The sequence below is a fragment of the Gigantopelta aegis genome, chromosome 13, assembly GCF_016097555.1.
Source record: "Gigantopelta aegis isolate Gae_Host chromosome 13, Gae_host_genome, whole genome shotgun sequence".
Classification (NCBI taxonomy): Eukaryota; Metazoa; Mollusca; class Gastropoda; order Neomphalida; family Peltospiridae; genus Gigantopelta; species Gigantopelta aegis.
Genome location: NC_054711.1, coordinates 35,009,353 through 35,032,549, shown reverse-complemented (window position 1 = coordinate 35,032,549; position 23,197 = coordinate 35,009,353). Strand labels below are relative to the sequence as shown.

Sequence of the window (23,197 nt, the reverse complement as noted above, 5' to 3'; positions counted from 1 at the left end):
AAGATGACAACGCCAAGGCACACAGAGCCAGAATTGTTACCAACTACCTCCAGGCACAAAACACCACTTTATCATGGCCAGCACTCAGTCCTGACCTTTCCCCTATTGAGCATGTCTGGGACATGCTTGGTAGACGCTTACGTCAACGTCAGCTGCCGCCGACCACTCGCCATGAACTTGGTGTTGCTCTGCAGGATGAGTGAAATAACCTGAACCAAGCCGACCTTGGATTATTGATAAGGAGTATGACACGTCGAATTCGTGCCTGTCTCGCAAACAGGGAGATTTACACAATACTGACCGCATTTTCACTTCATGGTAAATTTGGTGTTTAACAGTAGATGTGCTTTTGCCTTCATCACGTGAAATCCCTGGTCCTCTGAAATCTACCGAACATTGTAATGCATCATCGGATGACACCTTATTATGTTTACATGGTTTATCGCATTAAAACATTAAAACTTTCCTATTGATGACTCATTCTTATGGTCTATCCCCTACTTTTTTTTAATAGTATTTAATAAATAAGAAAAAAAAACACACGATCGCAATGGATCACTCTGTAACGTTCAAATTAACCTAAAATTGATTTGTCTGTGACGCATAAGTTAACTGCAAGTGTTAGGGCCGTAAATAGGTTTTAGTTGAGAAAGGCGTTTGCATTTATTTAAAAAAAAAAAAAAAAAAAAATTCTTCTTCAGTTCTACCTTAGTTAGAACATTTCACGAAGCATGCGCACACATCTCATAGAAGCACATCAAACTTTTTTTTTTTTTTAGATGTAAGGAATAGAATATTAAATTTGCCCGTGATATACACAGATAATAATACATGAGTGGCCGTTAGATACCATTTATCTCACGAGTTGTTTTAAAATGTATCTAACGAGCGAAAGCGAGTTGTGAGATAAATGGTATTTAACGGACACGAATGTATTATTCTATTTCTTACATAGTATCCTCAAAACAACAACAACAAAAAAACAAAACAAAAAAAAACACACCCCAAGTTGTAAGCAAATTTTAACATCTTTTTCGACTAAAAGTTATTTACAGCCGTTGCACTTATAGCTAACTTACGTGTCACAGACCCATGCTTGTCAGGTTAATTATACGTCACAATACGTCCATCATGTAGGTTTTAGTTTTTATTGGATGTATGGCAGTGGTGACCTGGTCATTACCTAGGAGCAGCCAGTCGTATGTCTTGAAGTTGTTGAAGGGACATTCCTGAGTTTGCTCCATTGTAAGATGTTTTCAACTAATAAAATATTTCTACGATTAAGCTTGCATACTAAATATATTTTCTTGTTTAGAATATCAGTGTTTGTATATTCAATATCTTTCTGGTTGTCTCAATATTTGCAAGAAGCCCAAACTGGATTTTGTCTTCAAATAATTTCGTACGTACGAAAAAAACTATTTTAGGAAATAAAATGAAATTCAACCTAGTACAAATATTAGAACGATCAGAAACACGTTTAGTATACAGCCACTAATATTGCATGCAGAAAAATATATTTGATATGTAATTAGAATGGTTAAAAAGTCTCTGTTAGTCGATAACATCTTAAAAATGGCAGCAAACTCAGGATTGTCCCTTTAACATACGTACATATGTAAACAACTATGTATTCAAAAATATAAAATATAACTCATGGTATTCTCACCAACGGGTATGTATGGAATATTAGGCCTAAAACAACTCGTAACATAAATGGTATCTAACAGACACTCGGGGGCGGGACATAGCTCAGTGATACAGCGCTCGCCTGATGCGCAATCGACCTAGGATCGATCCCCGTCGGTGGGCCCATTCGGCCATTTCTCGTTCCAGCCAGTGCTACACAACTGGTGTAACAAAGGCCGTGGTATGTACTCTCCTGTCTGTGGGATGGTGCCTATAAGAGATTCTACGAAGTGGCGACAGTGGGTTTTCTCTCTCATTATCTGTGTGGTCCGTAAACATATGTCCGATGCCATATCACCGTAAATAAAATGTGTTGAGTGCGTCGTTAAATAAAACCTTTCCTTCTTTCTAACGGACATTCCTAGTTATTTAATGCGTCAAACCCCGATTCGTTAACATTCCAGAAATTATACGCTTTTAGTATTACGAGACTTCCGGTTTAGGAAGTGGTATTTTGGGTGAACGTTTTCTAAGAAAATATTGTGAAAACGTGACAAATTCTTTTTGATTTTTAAGCATTTGTTGACAAAAATGCCGAAAGGGTATGATATATTTTAATATTCTGAAATGTACTTGTTACTTTACTGAAAAAAACAAACCCGGCTGGTTTATTTGGTACAGCACTCGCTGCTTGAAAGTTTTTATCCATATTTCATAGTTTTTATTCAATCAGTGTCACTGGGTGTGGGACCAAATACCGCATATTAAAATACGGATTTATACATTAAAATTTGTATGTGTGTTTTATAATTATACATGCCTAATAAATAGAAAACATTTAAAAAAACCCCAAACAAATATGTTATTATTTTAGGTTATAAACAATATTAAATGTTAAACAGCATGATGATGATGATGATGTTCGAAAAGACTTCTATTTCCCCTCATTAGGGTATTGAATTATCACCAGCCGAATAGTGCATTATTAAAACACTACAAATGAGAGAGTGCTATTTGGATTTGAACTCCAGACCATCAGTATTTTACCTAGCCCGAGTAAAAGTAAAAGTATTTAACGTCAAACATAGGATTGTTGTGGTATTAGAGCGGAAATCTTTGCCAACTTTTTGGTTGTCGGGAATTGCCAAAAAAATACATAGCTTGGTCTCTGACTGTAATGAGAGCGTATTTATGTCCAAATGTCTGTCTAGCTCTCTTACAGTCCGAGTACTCTGGCTATATTTTACCCAATCACTTCAGGGCCAAAACACACTGGGTCTGGCTCTGGTAATCTGTAATGTGGCACAGATGGCATGTCTGGTGTATTTTGATGTCTGGGTCTGTAACTCTAATGTGTTATCAATATATATCAATGCGTTCATATCTTTAAATAAATGTACTTCAATAAACAACAATAAATATAAGAAATCCATATTGATTAATATATACCTTTCTTGATGGGAAAGATTTCCACCTGCACCCCCTTTGGGGTATTGGATTAGTGATATCAAGTGGACATTGCATTAAACACTGCAAACTAAGTAGTGCTAGGGTCTGGAGTTCAAATCCAGCTAGCCCATCGGGACTAGCTGAGCACTGTAACCACTCGACCACGCAGTGGATCAACAAGTGAGACTGCATTTTAATACTTATAAAATCTCATTGGGTGTATTTTGACGGAATGAACTTCAGCGTATACGGAACCTTTAGTCTCAATACCTCATTGTGTCTTCTGTGCTATATTTGTACCAAAAGCACCAACAAAAGCACCCTTGTGGAGGAAATTTTAGACATGGTCAAAATGTCAAATTTTTCAAAGGCAAAACATAGCAGGGCATAAAATTTGATTTTTTTCAGACAAACAATATGTCGTTTGTGTGGTTTTAGTGTTTGCACGAATGATTTTCTTAAGTGGTTCAGATACAAATGAAAAGGTTAGCCGGCAACCGTAATCAAATGAGAATCTAAGATGGGCGATTTTCGTGGCTTTTCTCCAAATTCACCGGCCTCGGTGGCGTCGTGGCAGGCCATCGGTCTACAGGCTGGTAGGTACTGGGTTCGGATCCCAGTCGAGGCATGGGATTTTTAATCCAGATACCGATTCCAAACCCTGAGTGAGTGCTCCGCAAGGCTCAATGGGTAGGTGTAAACCACTTGCACCGACCAGTGATCCATAAATGGTTCAACAAAGGCTATGGTTTGTGCTATCCTGTCTGTGGGAAGGGCAAATAAAAGATCCCTTGCTGCCTGTCATAAAAAGAGTAGCCTATGTGGCGACAGCGGGTTTCCTCTAAAACACAGTGTCAGAATGACCATATGTTTGACGTCCAATAGCCGATGATAAGATAAAAAATCAATGTGCTCCAGAGGCGTTAAATAAAACAAACTTTACTTTTTCTCCAAATTCTTATAAATACTAAATTATTATTATTATTTGGTATGCTGGGACTAACTTGAAAGCTGCCATTTACATTTCAGCACACTACCCCATCGGTTCTGTTACAGGGGAGTACTTATTGGTGCCAAACAATAGTCTGAGCTTCCGGATCTGAACGGAAAGACCCGAAGTTCTGCGAATCCTCGATCGATCCAATCGATGCTGCAACTCAGTTTCATCATGTTCTAATTTCCACTTCGTTATTTTAAAGTCCCTTATTAAACGTACTATTTTCTTCGCTGTGTAGTCGTATTTTAATAAATTGATTTAGCAAGGGTTGTACTTGTTTTCATTACAATATATGTTTCAGAATTAATACATATATTTCAATATAACCACACAGGTGTCAAAAAGTAAATAAATATACAGAACTTCACATATGTTTTTTTCGCTTCCTGTTTATTTCACAAGTTTATTGTGTGCAAGAATATTTACCACAAGACCATGTAGCAGTTGAATGGTATGTTCTTGCTCACAATAAACGGTGTGAAATAAATAGGAAGGAAAAATAATGTATGTGAGGTTCTGTATTTATTACATACCTTTAAAAAATACATTGTTTTTTTCTCATACCTGCAATGCTAGGCCAGTTCTCTTATTATTTTATTCCAAAAATAGTTATCATTTTCTGACGAACAATTATAGTTTTTTCACGAACAATCCGTCGTTCGTGTCGATATTGGTTTTGCATAACCATCAGACGAACAACAAAATCGTTCGTGCCAAATTTTATGCCCTGCATAGTGATACTGGATTACGAAATATAAACATGTTGCTTTTATAGAACAAAATGTTTAAAAAGGTATTGCATATAACTAACCCTAAACTTACACTAATTCTAAAAAATATTGTTATGGGGGTGTGGGAGGAAATTATATCATCGCGGTTGTTCTATGAGGTTTGTTGCCAGATCTGTAGTTGACGTCAGGACAGATGCGCTATGTTTTGTCACATTCGATTCAGTTTGTTTCATTTTGGACTGGCACCATACTCGCCAGACCCAGACGGAGACCTGGTGTGTTTTGGGCCTAACCCGAGTACTCCGCCATTCGAGAGCAAGACAGACATTTGTATGTTTATGATCGCTATCTTCCGCCAGAGATATTTCTATAGCGAAAACATTCCCACTCTAATACAACAAAAATTGTAAATTTGACACTAAATACCAAATGTTACATTGATAATTTTCGCCAATAACAAATATTTTACGTAACAGTAACCACTAATAAACACACACTACAGGAAGAAATCCGTCAGCACTTATGTATTTAACTGGAACATAATAGAAAGTTGTTTTCCCCCCACCCCCCCTATATCTGTAGTTACTGGCATTTTGTTATTGTCTTTTGCTTTTAGTTTTTAATTCTGTATATTACAGGAGAACTCCATCTACAAGTGACAGTGATTCCAGCTCAAGTGCAGACAAAAATGCAAGCAAATCCAAAGATGGAGAAAAACTTGATAGTGCCACCGAAGATTCTTCATCAGACTCGGAAAGCACAAGTTCTTCATCATCTTCGTCATCATCATCGTCTTCGTCATCATCATCGTCATCATCAGAAGATGAAATGGCAGCATCTCCTACTGACAACGGCAAACATTCCAGTGTACATGATTCTAGTGACATAAGAAAATCTCCAAGCGATACAAGAAACGGAAGACATGTATCCAGTAGAGATTTGTTGGCTAAGGACCGGTTGGAGACAAATGCCAATTCTGATAGTTCTTCAAGGAAAAGGCCTGATGAAAGATCTCGTTCGCGATCCGACGTTTGCTCGGAAAGTTACAGAAGGCACACAGATGAACGGCATCAGCGGTCAGACTCGCACAGGGAACGTGAATCAGAAAATTCTCGTCGGTTTAGAGATGATCGGAGGCAGGAAAGACCGAGTTCCCGCTCTGGTAGTCATTCAGATGTTTCACGATCACGCAGAGATGAGTCGAGAAGGGATGACTCAAGAAGACGCGACTCGAGAAGGGATGACTCGGGAAGACGTGACTTGAGAAGAGATGAATCAAGAAGAGGCGACTCAAGAAGGGATGACTCGAGAAAGGATGACTCGAGAAGGGACGACTCAAGAAGAAGGGACGACTCAAGAAGAGATGACTCGGCAAGAAGCAGATATTCAAATGGTTCAGAAAGTTTAAGAAAAGATGAACCGCGAAGATCGAGAAAAGGTTCTGACATGGAAACCAGTCCTGCCAGGTCGCGGAGATCCAACAGTCCTAACAGGTCACGGAGATCTAATAGTCCTAAGAGGACACGGAGGTCTAATAGTCCTAACAGGTCACGGAGGTCTAATAGTCCTAACAGGTCACAGAGGTCCAGTAGTCCTAGCAGGTCGCGAAGGTCTGATTCTTTGAGAGATGGTGCTGATGGATCTAAAAAAGAGAGAGAAAGAGAATCAAGAAGACACAACTCGGACTCCAGTCCTAGTCCAGACAGGCCGACAATAAGAAGTGAAACGTTAAAACGTAGTAGGCATGACAGCGATTCAGGTGAAAATCTTGACAAGCCGTCTTCGAGTATTAAAATCGGTTCAGATTCCGTCCCAGAGAAACGAAATAAGCGCGACACCCAATCTGATTCAAGTCCTCACAAATCTCCGAAGAAAGTCTCCAGTCAAACAGATGATCTCAAGACCAGGTCTGATTCAGCTTCTAACAAGTCAGGAGATGGTGACCGGGTCGAAGGCCACTTGGATCAGAAATCGGTTTCTGATCATTCCAAAGGAAAGACGTCGACCAAGAGACGAGGCTATGAAACTGGGTCAGATTCGGGCTCGGAGAAGTCTGAACGGCGTCGCTTGGTGCCTCCCAAGAAGAGTCACAGAAGTTCTGATGTTGATTCTGATTTGGGAATCAATTCTAGCAGAACTGCTGATGGCGACAGAAATAGCGGGAAAGAAAGTGATCGCCAGAAAGATTCCACAAAAAGTGATTCATCGCCTCATACTCAGTCTAACCGAAGGAGTCTGTCGTCCTCTCCAGTGAAAGGCAGAGCTGTTTCATCAGCTGTCTCTGACAACAACAAAAGCTTAGATGGTGATTCCAAAGACCAAGATGGTGACCAAAGAAAGGAAAATCTTTCCGAAGGAAAAACATCAAAAAAGCATGCTCGTTCATCTAGCCCAGGTTCTGCATCAGAAAGTCCTCGGAAACCGCAGGACACGTCAGGCAGGAAAGAAAAACAAATTGATGATGATGATATTGGGAAAGAAATAATCCGAGATGGATCTGGATTGGGCGATGGCACTGAGAAAAAAGGTAGTGAGAAGGAAAATGGAAACAAGTCTTCAGAAAAACGTAAATCTCTTTCACCCGCTAAGGACAAAACTTCTGCACGCAAGACATCTAGTAGTCCAAGTAGCAGAAGTCCAAAATCTAAAGTATTAAAATTGTCTGGATCCGACCAAAATTCTGCTGATGATGGTGGGAAGGAGGTTCCTCAGAAGAATTCTGCAACTGGTGAGATTGAACGTGACTCAGAAAAAGATGGAAATGGTGCTGAGATGTTGGAAGGAAAGTCTGGAGCTGGTGATGCCAGGAATGAGAAGGAAGTGCCTGTAACTGACGCTGCATCACCGAGGAGATACCAGAAACGTGACACCACGAGTGACACGGAAAGTGGCGAGGTTTCCACCACCGACTCGGATGAAGATCCTTCCCCAAAGAAAGCTGTATCCAGCATCATACAGGTATCTATAGAACTTTCCAATACAGCCCTCTGAAAACTGTGAGAGTGATTTGTTACGTTTGTATGTTACTTGTGTAAGTCTCTCTTAGAGGTAAGTAGATTTGTGTAATCCATTTTTCATCCTCGCAGACTTCATTAAAATTAATTTTACAAGGTTTAGTCAGCTTTCATTCAATTACTTGTCTGTTTAAAAATGGAAATGATTGATCTGCTACAGGTAATGATTACATTTTCACACCTTGCTTTTTAAGGTGAGCAGGTGCGATCGCACTCGTACAGCTCACTTAATTTCAATCTGACGAGTGAGAAAAACCGCATGTTACACTCAACAAACGGCACACGTAAAATAGATGGGTATATTTATTTCCATTGTTTACAAAAATCTAGTTTTCATAGCTCATTTAGCTGATAGGAAGGTCCTTTTATTAAAACAATAAAAATGAAAAACATGGCAGTGGCTTCCATGCAGTCGTTAAACTGGTATGTCTCTTTGTTGAACAAATCGGGGAAATACTGGTTTAATAGACTATTTTGTAGACGTACCAGTCAAAATCCAATCGGCTGTTTTATTTATTTTGGAGAGTGATTTTTTCACTCACCTTAGCATATTGAGGTGTGCGATTTTCCACTCGCCTATAATTTTCAAAAACCAAGGACTGCATTTTATATTTGTTTAATAAATACTGTTTTAAACCATGTTAAAACATACAATGAAATAATAAATTGTGCAATAATAAGTTATGCATAATAAAATAAAATGGGTTGTAAACCTTAAAACAAATATCAATTCTTAGAGGCCTGCTCTCAGTTTTTGTAATTTTTAGTATGGAATTACATGTGGATAATGTGAATGTAAATCTGTTGTATTTTACATATATTACATACCCATGTATATTGTGAATAATATTTATTCGGAGTTGTTAAAGTGTTCCAGAAAGATGTTTTTCATTTGTTCAGGTTAGTAATTGTGATTTTACTTTTACTTATGCAAATATCTACAGGTAAGATTGATTACAGGTAAGTCAGATGTTGATATACATTTGTTGTTAAATTGTTGTTACATACATTTATTTAATTACATGCTTTAGGGGCTGTTCACAATTATTTGTATCACCAGTTTAGACTTCAGGTTGTAATTGCTCTCTGAACTTAAATTGTGGGGAGCCATTTAAGACATTACTGTATTAAACATTGATATTAATAATTTTGTAATACTTCTAATACTGAAAAACCCACCTCCCATGCTAAGGGGAGGTGAAAATGACTCCTTGAACTATATCATGTACAATTGTATGTAATCTCAGGTGAGTGATACATTTAGGCCCTCTTAAATGGAGGTCGGTATTTTAACAAATACTTACAGAGAGTGTTGATGCCAGCATAAATTTTTGTACATTTTTAAGACTTAGAGGGGGATTGTAGTGGAGGGCTTAGCAAAATGACATACTCTTTGTACACTTGTACTCTTGTGAACAGCTTCTTAATTTTATTTTAATTGTGTGATAAATAATTAAAGATTTTGTGAGATTCCCCTTCCTCTTCAGTTTTACCTGTAGTTGTACCTGCACATTTTTCACATTATTGATTTGTTACAATAAAAGAAAATTCTCTTTATTTTAGAAACCAGACGTAAGGAAAGAGGCCCCATCGGCTGAAAGGTAGTAGTGATTTTATTTTTATTTTATTATTTATTTTTTAAACATCTGTAGTTGTTAAAAACAACAAAACCCCCCAAAAAGCAACAAAAAAAACAGAAAGAGAGGGAAAGCTTGGTTACCATATATTGTAAAATATAGTAGGGTGCGGGAAAATAATGGAGGGCAGCAGAACTTGAAAGTGAAAGGAGGGCAGCAAAATGGAGTAGCGAGAACACTTGTATAATTGCAGGTAGTCTGTTTTTATTTCAAAATTTTCGTAACTGTAATTTTATTTTAAAAATGGGGGTGAATTTCCTGATTTTATACAAACTAAAGTTTTGAGAAAATTGGGTATTCCAAAAAACTTCAATACTTTAATATTAAAATATTAAAAAATTATTTTGAAAGCAAGTTTTCATTAGAAAATATATTTCAGCTTGAAGAAACTGGTGGACTATGGCGAAGAAGAACAGGATGATAATGAAGTAAGTGTTAACCGTGAAATTAACGGGGAATCGACAGACAGGAGAAGAGGAAGAGATAAACGATCACGGAGTCGAAGCAAGGATCGGAAAGACAGAAGAGAGGAAAAAGACAGGAGAGAAGAAAGGGACAGGAGGAAAGAAAAAGACAGAAGAGAGGAAAACGAAAGAAGAAACGATAAAGACGACAGATACAACGATCGTTCGAATCGACCTGATTACGGGAATGAGAGAAGAAAAGAGAACTCCGACAGAGATTACAATCGGCGGGATTCAACACGGAGAGAGAGAGAAGAAAGGAGTGATTGGCGAGATCGACGGAATGATCGCAGGGATGACGGAAGACGTGAGAGAAATGAGGAACGGAGGGAGAGAGGCAGTGATGATAAAACGAATAAAGATGGGGTAGATAGGTAAATATATCAGGTACATATCTCTATTTTCTGAATGACATCTGGTGCTCTTTGTGTTGTTTGTAGTAGAGGTGGGGACAAGTGTAGCTCAGTGGTAGCACACACACCTGAGGTGCGATTGTTCATAGGATCGATTGCCCGAGATGCCATGTCATTTTCTTTTTTACTTTGTCTGAACCAGTGACTCGTAACTAGTTTTTCCATGAGATGTCACGCTTCACAATAGCGTCCTGTGAATCGCAAAAAGTGTAGTTCCTTAGCAGGTGAAATAGAAATCTGTTATTTAGCTGGTGATTCTGTTATATTTTAGTTATATAATGTTAAAAAATACATCTCTGAGGTCCATACAATCATGATCCCTCTTCTCATCTCAAACTATCCTATTTTTTCGTAGCTGGCCATATTACGTTCATGATCTGAGAGAGAAAAAACTATTGGTGGAATATGCAAGTTCAGAACTCCTGCTTTTAGTAATTGGACTACAGATTTTCAAAGCTATTTTAGGGCAGTGATATCGTTAAACCATTGTAGGCTACACACGCCATAGGTTGTGATGGTTTGATGATATCGTAGTGCTAAAACAGCTTAGAAAATCTGGACCCAAAATTACCCATTACTAGCCTTAAACGAAAAGTATTTGGTGAATATTTATTTATGTGCCGGTTATTGTAAATTACGGGCCTGGTATCAAAACAATTATGAAATTTTTACGTTTCCATTGTAGTACAAACTATATCTGTACAGACATACTAATACATTGGTGTTATTCATTCTACTGATCAGTACTTGTAAGGGTATTTTATAGTTGAATAACATGCAACTGATCACAATTCAGGCAGGGCTAGCTCTGGCACTCCACAAATTCACTAACTACGAATTTTAAACATAACTGGCGAATTCTATTTTAATTTGGCAAAAGAATTTCATGGCAGCATGATTGATAATTTTGGAGAGAAAAAAATTTGGTTTCTGCAATTTTTTTGAGTTTACTAAAGTACGAACCAAATTGTTAACAACTACAATAAATTACTCTCCTACCTTTAATTACAGCTACATTTCCCTCAGATTTTGTCCAGACACAAATTGTGAAAAAACATTACAATGACACAGATTCCACATACTAGATGATAACTATGTCACCTATATCGACTTCGCTGAGATTGCTTAGGGCAAAAAGCATATAGGTGACATAGTTATCATCTAGTATGTGGAATCTGTGTCATTGTAATGGTTTTTTCAAGATTTCTGTCTGGACAAAATGTGGGTAAAATCTAACAAAAAATAATGGTAGGAGAGCAGTTTTTGGTAGTTGTTAACATTTTGGTTCGGAATTTAGATAACTTGGTAAAATTGTCTACACCCAGAGCTAGCCCAGTCAGGTGTAGTTTTTGTTTAATACAATTACCTCCTGGTAACCTGAAGGACTGTTCTTAACATATTTCAATACCCGCAGTTTATAATTTGTAAAAAGTCCTTGAAATTAGGAGAAATGGCAACCCCCCCCCCCCCCCCCCCCCCCCCCCCCCCCCACAACAATTGGATTGGGATTTATGGAAATTACGGGGCTGGATGTAGCCCAGTGGTAAAGGCTTGCTTGATGCAGGGTTGGTTTGGGATCGATTCCCATCAGTGGGCCCATTTGGGATATTTCTCGCTCCATCCAGTGTACCAGGACTGGTACATCAAAGGCCGTGGTATGTGTTACCCTGTCTATGGGATGGTACATATAAAAGATCCCTTGCTGCTAATCGAAAAGAGTAGCCCATGAAGTGGCAACAGTGGTCCTTAACCATATGTCCGACGCCTTATATAACCGTAAATAAAATGTGTTGAGTGCATCGTTAAATAAAACATTTCCTTCCTTCCTTCCTGAATGTTGAATATTTAAGAAAGTTTTCTTGTTTTCAGTGGATCAGCAGACAAGGCTCAGAAACAGTCTGAAACACAGCCGGGGAACTCGACCACCGCACCGGAGCCCGTCAAGAAAAACACAGCAGAGGGCGTGGCAGCACTCACCGGCCGAACTGGGGGTGCCTACATACCCCCTGCTAGATTGAGAATGATGCAGGAACAGATTACAGACAAGAGCAGGTGGGTTCAAAACTAGTCCACCAAACAAGTACGTCTGTTGTCCTTCCCAGCCCCCATGAATATTGATATTTTGTAAATAATTTCAGTTTAAGTTAACGTAAGAAGAACAGTAAAAGTGTTTTGGAAATAACAAAAACCCACATTATTTTTGTGTACAATATAGAAAACAATCTGCTCAGAAATAAATAAATTGTAGTACATACCACAGTAAGAAAATGACTTTCCCTGGTGGGAAGGACTATAGAAGTCCACTTGTCCACCAATATTTTCACTTGTCTAAATAAGTTCAGTTGTTAGTTTTCTTCAAATCCAAGGGCAATGTTTTTGGTTTCTCAAAATGAAACCGCGTTATACATTTTTATTTGTCCACTGGACAACCATTGAGGTACATTTAGCTTGTCTGAGCAGATTTTCACTGTCAAGACAAATGGACCAATGCTTATTCGAGTGATATGCAACAAATACATGTATTTAAATGGTGTTATTCAAGTTGATATTAGCGTCTTTGAGCGTATTTTACTTGTGTGGAGGTATGCAGCCTAGGTATCGAGTGCTTGCCTGAGCGGACAATATTTTTCTATTCGCTACACAAATTTCAGAGATTGCTACACAATTCTAAAACGTTAAATGGTACTCAATTTTCAACTGATCACCAACTGTCACTAAACAAAATGTTCCCTACGGAGATTGACCATCATTGGTGAATTAATTTTTCCTATCCCTACCAGTACCCAATGACTCGTACATAATGGCTGTAGTATGTACTATGCAGGACACTATATTTTATACAAACTTTCATCATGTTCATGTGTTGCTTCCACAACTTTAAATTCACACAAATTGCCAGTCAGGTATATCTTGAACCGTTGCTTTCTACAATTAAGAGTTATAAATTGGGGATCATGAGACTTGTATTTACTAATGTATGTAACCAAACAATTAGTTACCTATAGTCCGTTCCATCTTCCTACCGCAATGTTTTTTGTAAATAATTTTTTTGTTTTGTTTCGGAAATAAGAAAACCCCCACCTATTTTTGTGTCCAATTTAGAAAACATTCAGCTCAGAAATAAATAACTTGTAGTGAATTCCATAGTATGATAAAAGGTGTTCCCCGTGGGACGGACTATTGGTGAAAATCATTTCAGCTGAGTTAGGTTCCTAAGATTTTGAAATATTGTTCCCTACTGTCCTGTCTATGGGTATGTGGTTATAAATGGTACCTTCTGGCTTTTCAGTAGGAGTAACCTATGTGGCAGTAGTGGGTTTCCTCTCTGTTTTTCTGTCAACGTGTTTGATACATATACAGAACTTCACATACATTCTTTTCACTTCCTATTTATTGCACAAGTCGAGTGGTATGTTCTTGTGCAAAATAAACAAGTCGGTTGCATTTTTAAGAGATACACAGTTTGCTTATGCACTAAGCAACAAATTATCAAAGAACCTATTGAGTGTAAGTTGTTGTCCAGTACCTGAATTTATTTCATGATACCCATAAAGAACATACCCCTGGAAATACGCCAGTGTCTGAGTGGTCGTCATTGTCCATCCATATGTCCATCTGTGTGTTAACTTTCTTGTCTGGGACATATCATCCATTCATTTCATCAAACCTTGTATGTAAGTACAGATTGGGATGGCAGTATTTCATATCATCACTAGGTCAACCAAACCTACTGTTCTTCATTCTACTAGATAACTGACCTGTCAGACATAAATAACATAATTTGTCTAGATTCTGAATATAACAGAAATATTTTGCTCATCCATTGAAGAAGCTAAGATGATTTACTTTACATTACTTAAATAAACTGTTTCTCTCTAATAAAGTACAGTAACTTAAATCAGACAGCAATTTCTCCATTTGGTGCAGTACCATCAGTAGTTGATCCATCCCACACCATTGTAATCGATCATACACGTAACAATCCATTAATGTGTGTGCTTCTTTGTCAAACTCTTCTCGTTCCAGCCAGTTCACCACAACTGGTATATCAAAGGCTGTGGTATGTGCTATCTGTTTGTAGGATGGTGCATATAAAATATCCCTTGCTACTAATGGAAAAATGTTAGCGGGTTTCCTCTCTCAGACTACATGTCAAAATGACCAAATGTTTGACATCCAATAGCCAATGATTAATAAATCAGTGTTGCTCTAGTGGTGTCGTTAAACAAAACAAACAAACTTTCTGTTAAACTCTTTGACAGGTGTATCATGTACTTGACCAGTATTCTTGTTTGAATTCTCAGTCCCAAACAGTACATATTAATCGTGTGATTTGATCTTTGTTTTCAGCGTGGCGTATCAGCGGATTTCGTGGGAAAATCTCAAGAAGAGTATTAATGGTTTGGTGAACAAAGTGAACGTTTCCAACATCATCCCAGTTGTTAGAGAATTGTTTCAGGAAAATATTGTTAGAGGAAGGTGAGCATGTGGATTTTTAAAAAAAAAACCTTTATCTGTAAGAATAATGAAAGTGAAACTAATAGAAAATGATGATGTAGTCTTTGCCGTGAGCAAAATTAAGGCGAGTGGAAAATCACTCTCCTGAAATGGAAATGGGTAAGCTGTTAGATTTTTGTTAAATGAATTAAAAGGATAACTACAGTTGAATCCTGTTGGCTTGAACCCCATTGGTGCTTAAGAAAGTTTTCGACCCTTATGGTAGTTCAACCTAACCATGTGATTTACATACAGTAAGTGTAACTCTCGACTTCGTTTTTGGTTCGAGTGTTGCGGTATATTTGACCCTTTCGAGTTCGACCCAACGAGATTCTACTGTATTTAGTAAATAAATAATGTAAAATGAACAAGGTTTTATAAGTTTATTTTGTTTCCAGTTCTGAAACAAGTACAACTTAAGTAAGTTTATTGCAAGTCTTTCGATTCACCACTTTCCCAAATTTTTCCAGACATGACAGGAAGTGGAAGAAGTGGGTTTTTTCTTCCTTGTGATATATTCTAATTGTTGACATACTAAATTTAGAATTTTTATTTCACAGCAGACCATGTACACTGACAATCTTTCATAAATCCATAATGCAATGTGAGTTATATTTGTTAATTTTTAATCCGATTTTACTGTAAACATTTCTGTTTTAGTTGTATGTTTTTTCATGTTTTTGAATTTACACATTGTGAAAATGTGCTACGTTGTTTATATGTGAAAATATGTCATGAACTTTCTCAAAGGTGCAAATTTGCACTTAAAACTAACCAGTGTGATATTAACTAAGTGTAATTTACAGAAATTGTTTTTATTGTTTAACAGGGGTCTTTTAGTGCGGTCGATTCTACAGGCTCAGACTTTATCACCAACATTTACCCACGTCTATGCTGCTCTAGTATCCATCATAAACACAAAGGTATTTGCATAGTTTACAATACAGTGATCTATTGCACAAATTGTGTGTGGTGCAGGATTGATCTCAGTCGATTGAGTGTTTGCTGGAGGTGCATGTGTCGCAGGATCGAACCACCTCGATGGATCCATTCAACTGATTGGGTTTGTTCTCATTCCAACCAGTGCACCACAACTTTCGGGTTTGTGGGAAAGTGCATATAAAAGAACCCTTGCTGCTAATAGAAAAATGTAGCAGGTTTCCTCTAATGATTGTGTGTCAGAATTACCAAATGTTTGACATCCAGTAGCTGATGATTAATTAATCAAATGTGTTCTATGTTAAATTGTGTGTTATTTAAATCGGTCATCAACCACTGATATTGTAAAATTTTATTTCCTGTGTTGATGCAGTATAACATTTGACATGTTTCAAAAAGGTGAACTTCGACACTCGTATCTCCTATGCTGATGCACTTGAGATTGCACTTGAGATTGTTATGTACCCTTGACTAATGTTTTTATTTTCTGCCATCTTCTCACATTTCAGTTTCCTCAAATAGGAGAGCTTCTGTTGCGTAGAGTTGTCCTCCAGTTCAAGAAAGGTTACCGTAGAAACGACAAGACGTTATGTCTGACAACAACTCGGATTGTGGCACATCTTGTAAATCAGCAAGTGGTAAGACTTGGACACTTTCAACCTGGTCGGGGGAGGGGGACGTAGTGGTAAATTACTTGCTTGATGCGTGGTCGGTGTGAAATCGATCCCGGTTGGTGGGCCCATTGGGCTATTTCATGTTCCAACCAGTGCACCACAACTGGTATATCAAAGGCCATGGTATGTGCTATCCTGTCTGTGGGATAGTGCATATAAAAGATCCCTTGCTGCTAATGGAAAACTAGTGGTTTTTCTCGCTAAAACTATGTAAAAATTAGCAAATGTTTGACATCCAATAGCCGATGATTAATAAATCAATGTGTTCTAGTGATGTCATGATAATACCGTATTTGTTTCTAAGTATAGTAATTTAAACTTTCAAAAAATTATGCCATGTAGCTCATTTTTAATTTGCCATTTTGAAGGGATTTAAAAATGTTTTTGTTTAGTGTTTAAAATTATTAATTTCTGGTCTCTGTGGGTTGGTTGTTTTGAATTTTTATGTATTCGTTTTTTTAGCACCAGCGATGACAGTATCAACATTTGTGTGTAGCTCAGTGTTAAAGTTTTGCAGTCTTTGATCAATTTTTTTTTTTAATTTGATTTGGTATCCGAACATTAATCTAAGTGGTATATAGCTCAGTGGTATATAGCTCAGTGGTAAAGTGTTCACCTGAACTGCATTGAGTCACTGGGTCGATCAGTCTGTATGCTATCAGGGTTTTTTCTCTGTTCTAACCTGTACCCCATGACTGGTACCGTATATTGCCGTGTATTAGCCGACTTTTAAAGTCTAGAAATACTTTCCAAAAGAAGAGAGGCAACAAATTGGTTCATAAAATTCAGATCGAAATCGCTCCCGACCCCGACTAACAAATTTTGATCAGACCCTTAGAGCCTTTCACAGCTTATGTAACAATAATTTGTGCACAGTATAAATAATACACCCCATCATGCAATATTATGTAGTTTTTTGTTCTTGAATGCATTAATAGTTTGATGAATAATAATAAAAATTACTTGTTTTATTGTCATTTCAATGGTAAAAACATGTTCCGCCATCTTTGTTTGACACCTCTGTTTATATCATTTTGTAAGCTTTTATTTGATTGGATTACACAATTTTGTGTAAACAACAGCCATGGACCTCAGAATCGTTTTTCTGTGTGGAGGGGAAAACAGGGATTAAACATGCCTTAATGAGTTTATTATTTGCTGTCTAGTGAATAATTTAATTACTTATGTGCAATATGTTGTTACAGCTTGAATTGTTTATTTTCCTGTTATGATTTATCAGTGCTAAATTATTTTTGCACGGCATGGAAGATGTTAGCATTGAGATGACGATTACCGTGTCTGTTATAATTAAAGGGGAAAAAATACAATGAAAAGAAAGGCACAAGTCTATCTGTTGACAGTATTATTGAAACCAATACAATGTACGACTGGACAAAAGATGACTTCGGCTTATACACGAGGCCGATGATTTTGTACTTGATATTTAGGATCAAACTAAGAGGTCGGCTTATACAAGGAGTCGGCTAATACACGGCAATATACGGTATATCAAAGGCTGTGGTATATACTCAGGGCTTGATCTTAAGAATTTGTCTCCTACAGCAATTTAAAAACAAAATTGCCCCGTGTAAAACAGCCCACCGACGACAATTTAAAGCCTGGCCATGGCAGTTTAAAAAAAAAAAAAATTCTGAAGCAAATAAATAAGACTGAAAGGTTATTTTGTTGTGTGTAGACATATTTTAAATGTACTAATATTATATTGGCAGATAATGTACTGGTGTATACATTTTGCCATCATTGAGGAACTTTACCGACGTGATGCTCCCGACCTACGGTAATTTATATCTCAATGACTGCAATTGCCATCGGTGCTGTTGTTAAGTTCGAGCCCTGTATACTGTTCTAGCTATGAGGAAATGCCTGTAAAAGATATCTTGTTGTGTTATTGCTAAGAGTAGCTGATGTGGTTTTCTCTCTCGACCAAATGTTGAAACAACGATATGTTAGGCATCAAATAACTGTAGTTTAAAAATAGCCTGAGGCGTCGTTTTCTATTTTGAGTTTAAAGTGGTAGTTAACTAAGTTAACTTGTTTATCCTGCAACCACTGTTTTTATTGGCTGATTATGATGACCGAGTAAAGCAGTCATAAACATATACTAACAGATTATCCATTTTGACATCACATATGTAACATATACATAGCTACATTACAAAATTGCTCATTTGACGTCTAGGTCATTATACCATGTAGCTAAAATAACAGAAATAATAGCTTTTCCCCTTAATGTTTATTGTCTGCAGGATAAAGATAAGAACTAGTTAATGATGTAGGATGTCAGGTTTATACTGTTAACAAGTCATTATCTATTTAACTGGCTCACGAGGTGCTGTGTCTGGAGATTCTCACTCTACTGTTAGAGATTTTCTAATATAGTTTAAAATGGTGACTAACTGAGTTACCTTGTTTTACAGGCTCACGAGGTGCTGTGTCTGGAGATTCTCACTCTACTGTTAGAGATTTTCTAATATAGTTTAAAATGGTGACTAACTGAGATTTACTAATATTGTTTAACAGGCTCACTGAGGTGCTGTGTGTGTGGAGATTCTCACTCTACCGTTAGAGATTTTCTAATATAGTTTAAAATGGTGACTAACTGAGTTACCTTGTTTAACTGGCTCACGAGGTGCTGTGTCTGGAGATTCTCACTCTACCGTTAGAGATTTTCTAATATAGTTTAAAATGGTGACTAACTGAGTTACCTTGTTTAACTGGCTCACGAGGTGCTGTGTCTGGAGATTCTCACTCTACCGTTAGAGATTTTCTAATATAGTTTAAAATGGTGACTAACTGAGTTACCTTGTTTAACAGGCTCACGAGGTGCTGTGTCTGGAGATTCTCACTCTACTGTTAGAGATTTTCTAATATAGTTTAAAATGGTGACTAACTGAGTTACTTTGTTTAACAGGCTCACGAGGTGCTGTGTCTGGAGATTCTCACTCTACTGTTAGAGATTTTCTAATATAGTTTTAAAATGTTTAACAGGCTCACGAGGTGCTGTGTCTGGAGATTCTCACTCTACTGTTAGAGAACCCGACTGATGACTCGGTGGAGGTGGCCGTCGGCTTCCTCAAGGAGTGTGGTTCCAAACTGACAGAAGTATCGCCGAGAGGAATCAATGGTAAATGTTCATACTAAACGTTGTCAATTTGCTCGTTCAGAGATGTTTTTTACAGGTGATAGGCAACAGTGTTCACTGGATATTGAATACAAGGAATAAATGCGTTCTTACTGATATATTTTCAGTCTGATTTGAGCATGTTGATGACCCTGTTGCATTCATTTGAAAGCTTGTTCCTGATTGGTTAATATTAGCTTTTTTTTCTTTTTTTCTTTTGGGACTTCAGTTTCAACCTGATTATGACACAACAATTTTTTTTCTTTTAAAATATTAAATTTTAACAATATGTTTCTCAGATATTTTGTTTCATTTAAAAGGGTGGGTTTTTTTTGCATTATATGAAACAAAAGAAAAATTATTCTGAAAAACATGTCATATTGATTTTTCGCACTGGCACATAAACGGTACATCAAAGACTGTGATGTGTGCTTTCCTGTCTTTGGAAAAGTACATATAAAAGGTCCCTTGCTGTGTAGTCAGTAGGAACATCCTATGTGGTGATAGCTGGATTCCAGTCTTTCCCTTTTTCGATCAAGTTTCAAAATAACAATATGTTAGACACTAACTAGCTGTGGTTAAAAATGTGACGAGGAACCATGACAGAAATATTCCTTTCCTTTCCTATTAAAAATCATTTTGTATCCTATTAAAGAATATTATTTTCAACAATTTTTTAACAAGATAGGCCATGTTTTAGTAGGGTTTTTTTCTGTCTCTTACTTTTATCGAACATTGCGCTGTATTTGATAATAATTTGATTTGTGTTTTCAGCTGTATTCGACCAGCTCCGTAATATCTTGCATCAAGGTAGCGTGAACCAGCGAGTACAGTACATGCTGGAAGTGATGTTTGCTATTAGGAAAGACGGTTTCAAGGTGAGTCTCCCAAATCATTCCTTTCTTTGGATGGCATTCTATTATGCTGCATCGAAATGCTAAAATAACCTTTTTCATTGAATGCTGGAGTCTTGTTATATCAATTGTTTGTTCATTCATTTGTTTGTTCATTCATTCATTCATTCATTCATTTATTTCTCTGGTTGTGAGGCTAGATGTAGTTACATATGTGGTGTTGGATTTGTCTCAGGTGTGATGGGTTCCAGTGCCCATATTTTCTAAACAACCGTAGTGCTACGATGTCATAAAACCATTGTAAGCTATAACGTCGCTATGGTGTGTGCTATAGTGACATCATAACCTACGATGGTTTTATCATTTCATAGCACGAAGATAGCTTTGAAAATCTCTAGTCAGGAACCTAATGGCAGATTTTTCTACCCCTGTGCTTCGTAAATGGAATAAGCTATGGCTGTGGTATGTCTAATCCTGTTTATGGGAAGTTCATACAAATAACTAATAATGGAATATTCTGTTTTCAAAGTGTGTTTGTTTTCTATCCATCATTCTACAGACCAAGAGGGGCAGGAGGTAGCCCAGTGGTAAAGCATTCGCTTGATGCGCGGTCTGTCTAGGATCGATCCTCATTAGGCTATTTCTCATTCCAGCCAGTGCTTCACAACTGGTGTAACAAAGGCCATGGTATGAACTGTCCTGTCTGTGAGATGGTGCATATAAAAGATCCCTTGCTGCTAATCGAAAAGAGTAGCCCATAAAGTGGTGACAGTGGGTTTCCTCTCTCAATACCTGTGTGGTCCTTAACCATATGTCTGACTCCATATAACCGTAAATAAAATGTGTTGAGTGCATCGTTAAATAAAAACATTTCCTTTCTTCTATAGACGAAGAATGGGAACAATCGTTGGACACCTGGTTAAACAGTGTCACTGTGTTAAATAACCTATAGCTATATGCTGCACTATTTTATGTTCCTATTCTGTGATTTACAGTATTTGATTGCTTTGTTTTCCTTTTACAGGACCACCCAGCCCTGTTGGATGACCTTGACCTTGTAGAAGAGGCCGACCAGTTCACCCACTTGATGACGTTGGAGGAGGCCAAAGATCCAGAAGACTTGCTCAGTAAGTGGAGAGTTATCTCCCTTAATTTAATAATATTTGGTACAGAACACATCCTTTATAATATGGTGAAGCGAATTTGTAACTTTAAATTTAGGTGCACATTTTTCATTTCTTTGAGCGTGTTTGTCCTTTTTTTGTGTGTACTTTTAACACATATTATTATGTTTATTTTGTTATGTTATATGCATTTCCATATAACATGAATCTGAGTGTCTTATGAATCAGTTTTTAAAGAATTTACATTATTTGTTACCATATATTATAATGCTAAAAATAGGAAAACATAAATGGCCTGCTGTTGCTTTTTTAAGTAGCAGGCCAAAAGAAATGTGTTCTGCTAGGAAAAAAAATATAGTGTGCTCGAAAGAGGACTTCGGATGGTGTGTGAAAAATTAGTATATCTTAGATGTATTTTTAAATTAAGATCTCTAAGATGTATTTTAAATTAGGATCTCTAAGATGTATTTTAAATTATGATATCTTAGATGTATTTTAAATTGGATCTCTTAGATGTATTTTAAAATTAGGATATCTTGGATGTATTAGGATATTGTTAAATTTCTGTGTTTGATTTGTGAATTGCCTTGTTGTTTCAGATGTATTCCGGGCAGATCCTAACTTTCTGGATAATGAAGACAAATATAAAGCTCTCAAGAAAGGTGGGTGTAGACAGACACCAAAACATGTCAGTGTCTGTGTTTATTAATCCATTGTAAATGTGTGTATACTTAAACATAAAATAATAATAATAATAAAAAGAATAATAAAATGTAAAATAATTGTCTATCAGATAACTAAAGTATTACAGAGACCTGCATGGATGTTACATATGAAAATATAAATACATATGTAAAATCAGTACTCTGATGGGTTGAAATAAAATATAAATACATATGTAAAATCAGTACTCTGATGGGTTGAAATAAAATATAAATACATATGTAAAATCAGTACTCTGATGGGTTGAAATAAAATAAAATATATAAAAATAAAAACCTTCTAAACAGGTCTAATAACAATGTGTGGTTATCATTTTATAATCATTTGTGACATATTTGTTTCATTATGAAATTGATTTTTATATATATATATATATACTGAATTGGAAGGCAGCAAAAGGAATTATGCCCTCCCCCCACCAAATTGTGTTATCTATTTGGCTTTGCATAAAATATATTATAAGACCCACTCACAAACTGTAAATTGGCAGTGCCACATAAGTATGTCAGCGTATAATTGTGATTTCAGAAATTCTTGACGAGAGCAGCTCGGACGAGGGAAGTGGATCGGGGTCCGGATCGGGATCGGGATCGGGATCGGAGGACAGCGATGATGAAGAACAGGGTAAGTAAATCCATCGTATTTCTTCATACATAATTATGTTCCTTATTTAAAGTACATAGCCCAGTAGTAAAGTGTTCGCCTGATGCGTGGTCGGACTGGGATCGATCCCCTTTGGTGGGCCCATTTGGGCTATTTCTCATTCTAGTCAATGGTATATCAAAGGCCGTGGTTTGTGCTGTCAGGTCTGTGGGAAAGTATATACAACATCCCTTGCTACTAATTGGAAAAATGTCAGGGGCATGGCTCAGGGCTAGCTCTGGCACTCGCCAACTTCGCTAATTGTGAA

At 37.1% G+C, this 23,197-nt stretch overlaps 1 protein-coding gene across 1 annotated transcript in view; it reads left to right on the top strand.

Annotated features, from left to right (window-relative positions):
• The first annotated feature begins 2,127 nt into the window (after positions 1-2,127).
• LOC121387787 (pre-mRNA-splicing factor CWC22 homolog) overlaps positions 2,128-23,197 on the top strand; it is a 31,810-nt gene continuing 10,740 nt past the window's right edge. The window contains exons 1-13 of the mRNA XM_041518994.1: positions 2,128-2,231; positions 5,445-7,764; positions 9,384-9,421; positions 9,837-10,295; positions 12,204-12,386; positions 14,685-14,813; positions 15,661-15,754; positions 16,280-16,408; positions 19,454-19,589; positions 20,361-20,464; positions 21,465-21,567; positions 22,164-22,226; positions 22,816-22,911. Coding sequence (XP_041374928.1) covers positions 2,221-2,231; positions 5,445-7,764; positions 9,384-9,421; positions 9,837-10,295; positions 12,204-12,386; positions 14,685-14,813; positions 15,661-15,754; positions 16,280-16,408; positions 19,454-19,589; positions 20,361-20,464; positions 21,465-21,567; positions 22,164-22,226; positions 22,816-22,911 — 3,865 coding nt within the window. The 5' untranslated portion in view covers positions 2,128-2,220. The remainder of the gene's footprint in view (positions 2,232-5,444; positions 7,765-9,383; positions 9,422-9,836; positions 10,296-12,203; positions 12,387-14,684; positions 14,814-15,660; positions 15,755-16,279; positions 16,409-19,453; positions 19,590-20,360; positions 20,465-21,464; positions 21,568-22,163; positions 22,227-22,815; positions 22,912-23,197) is intronic.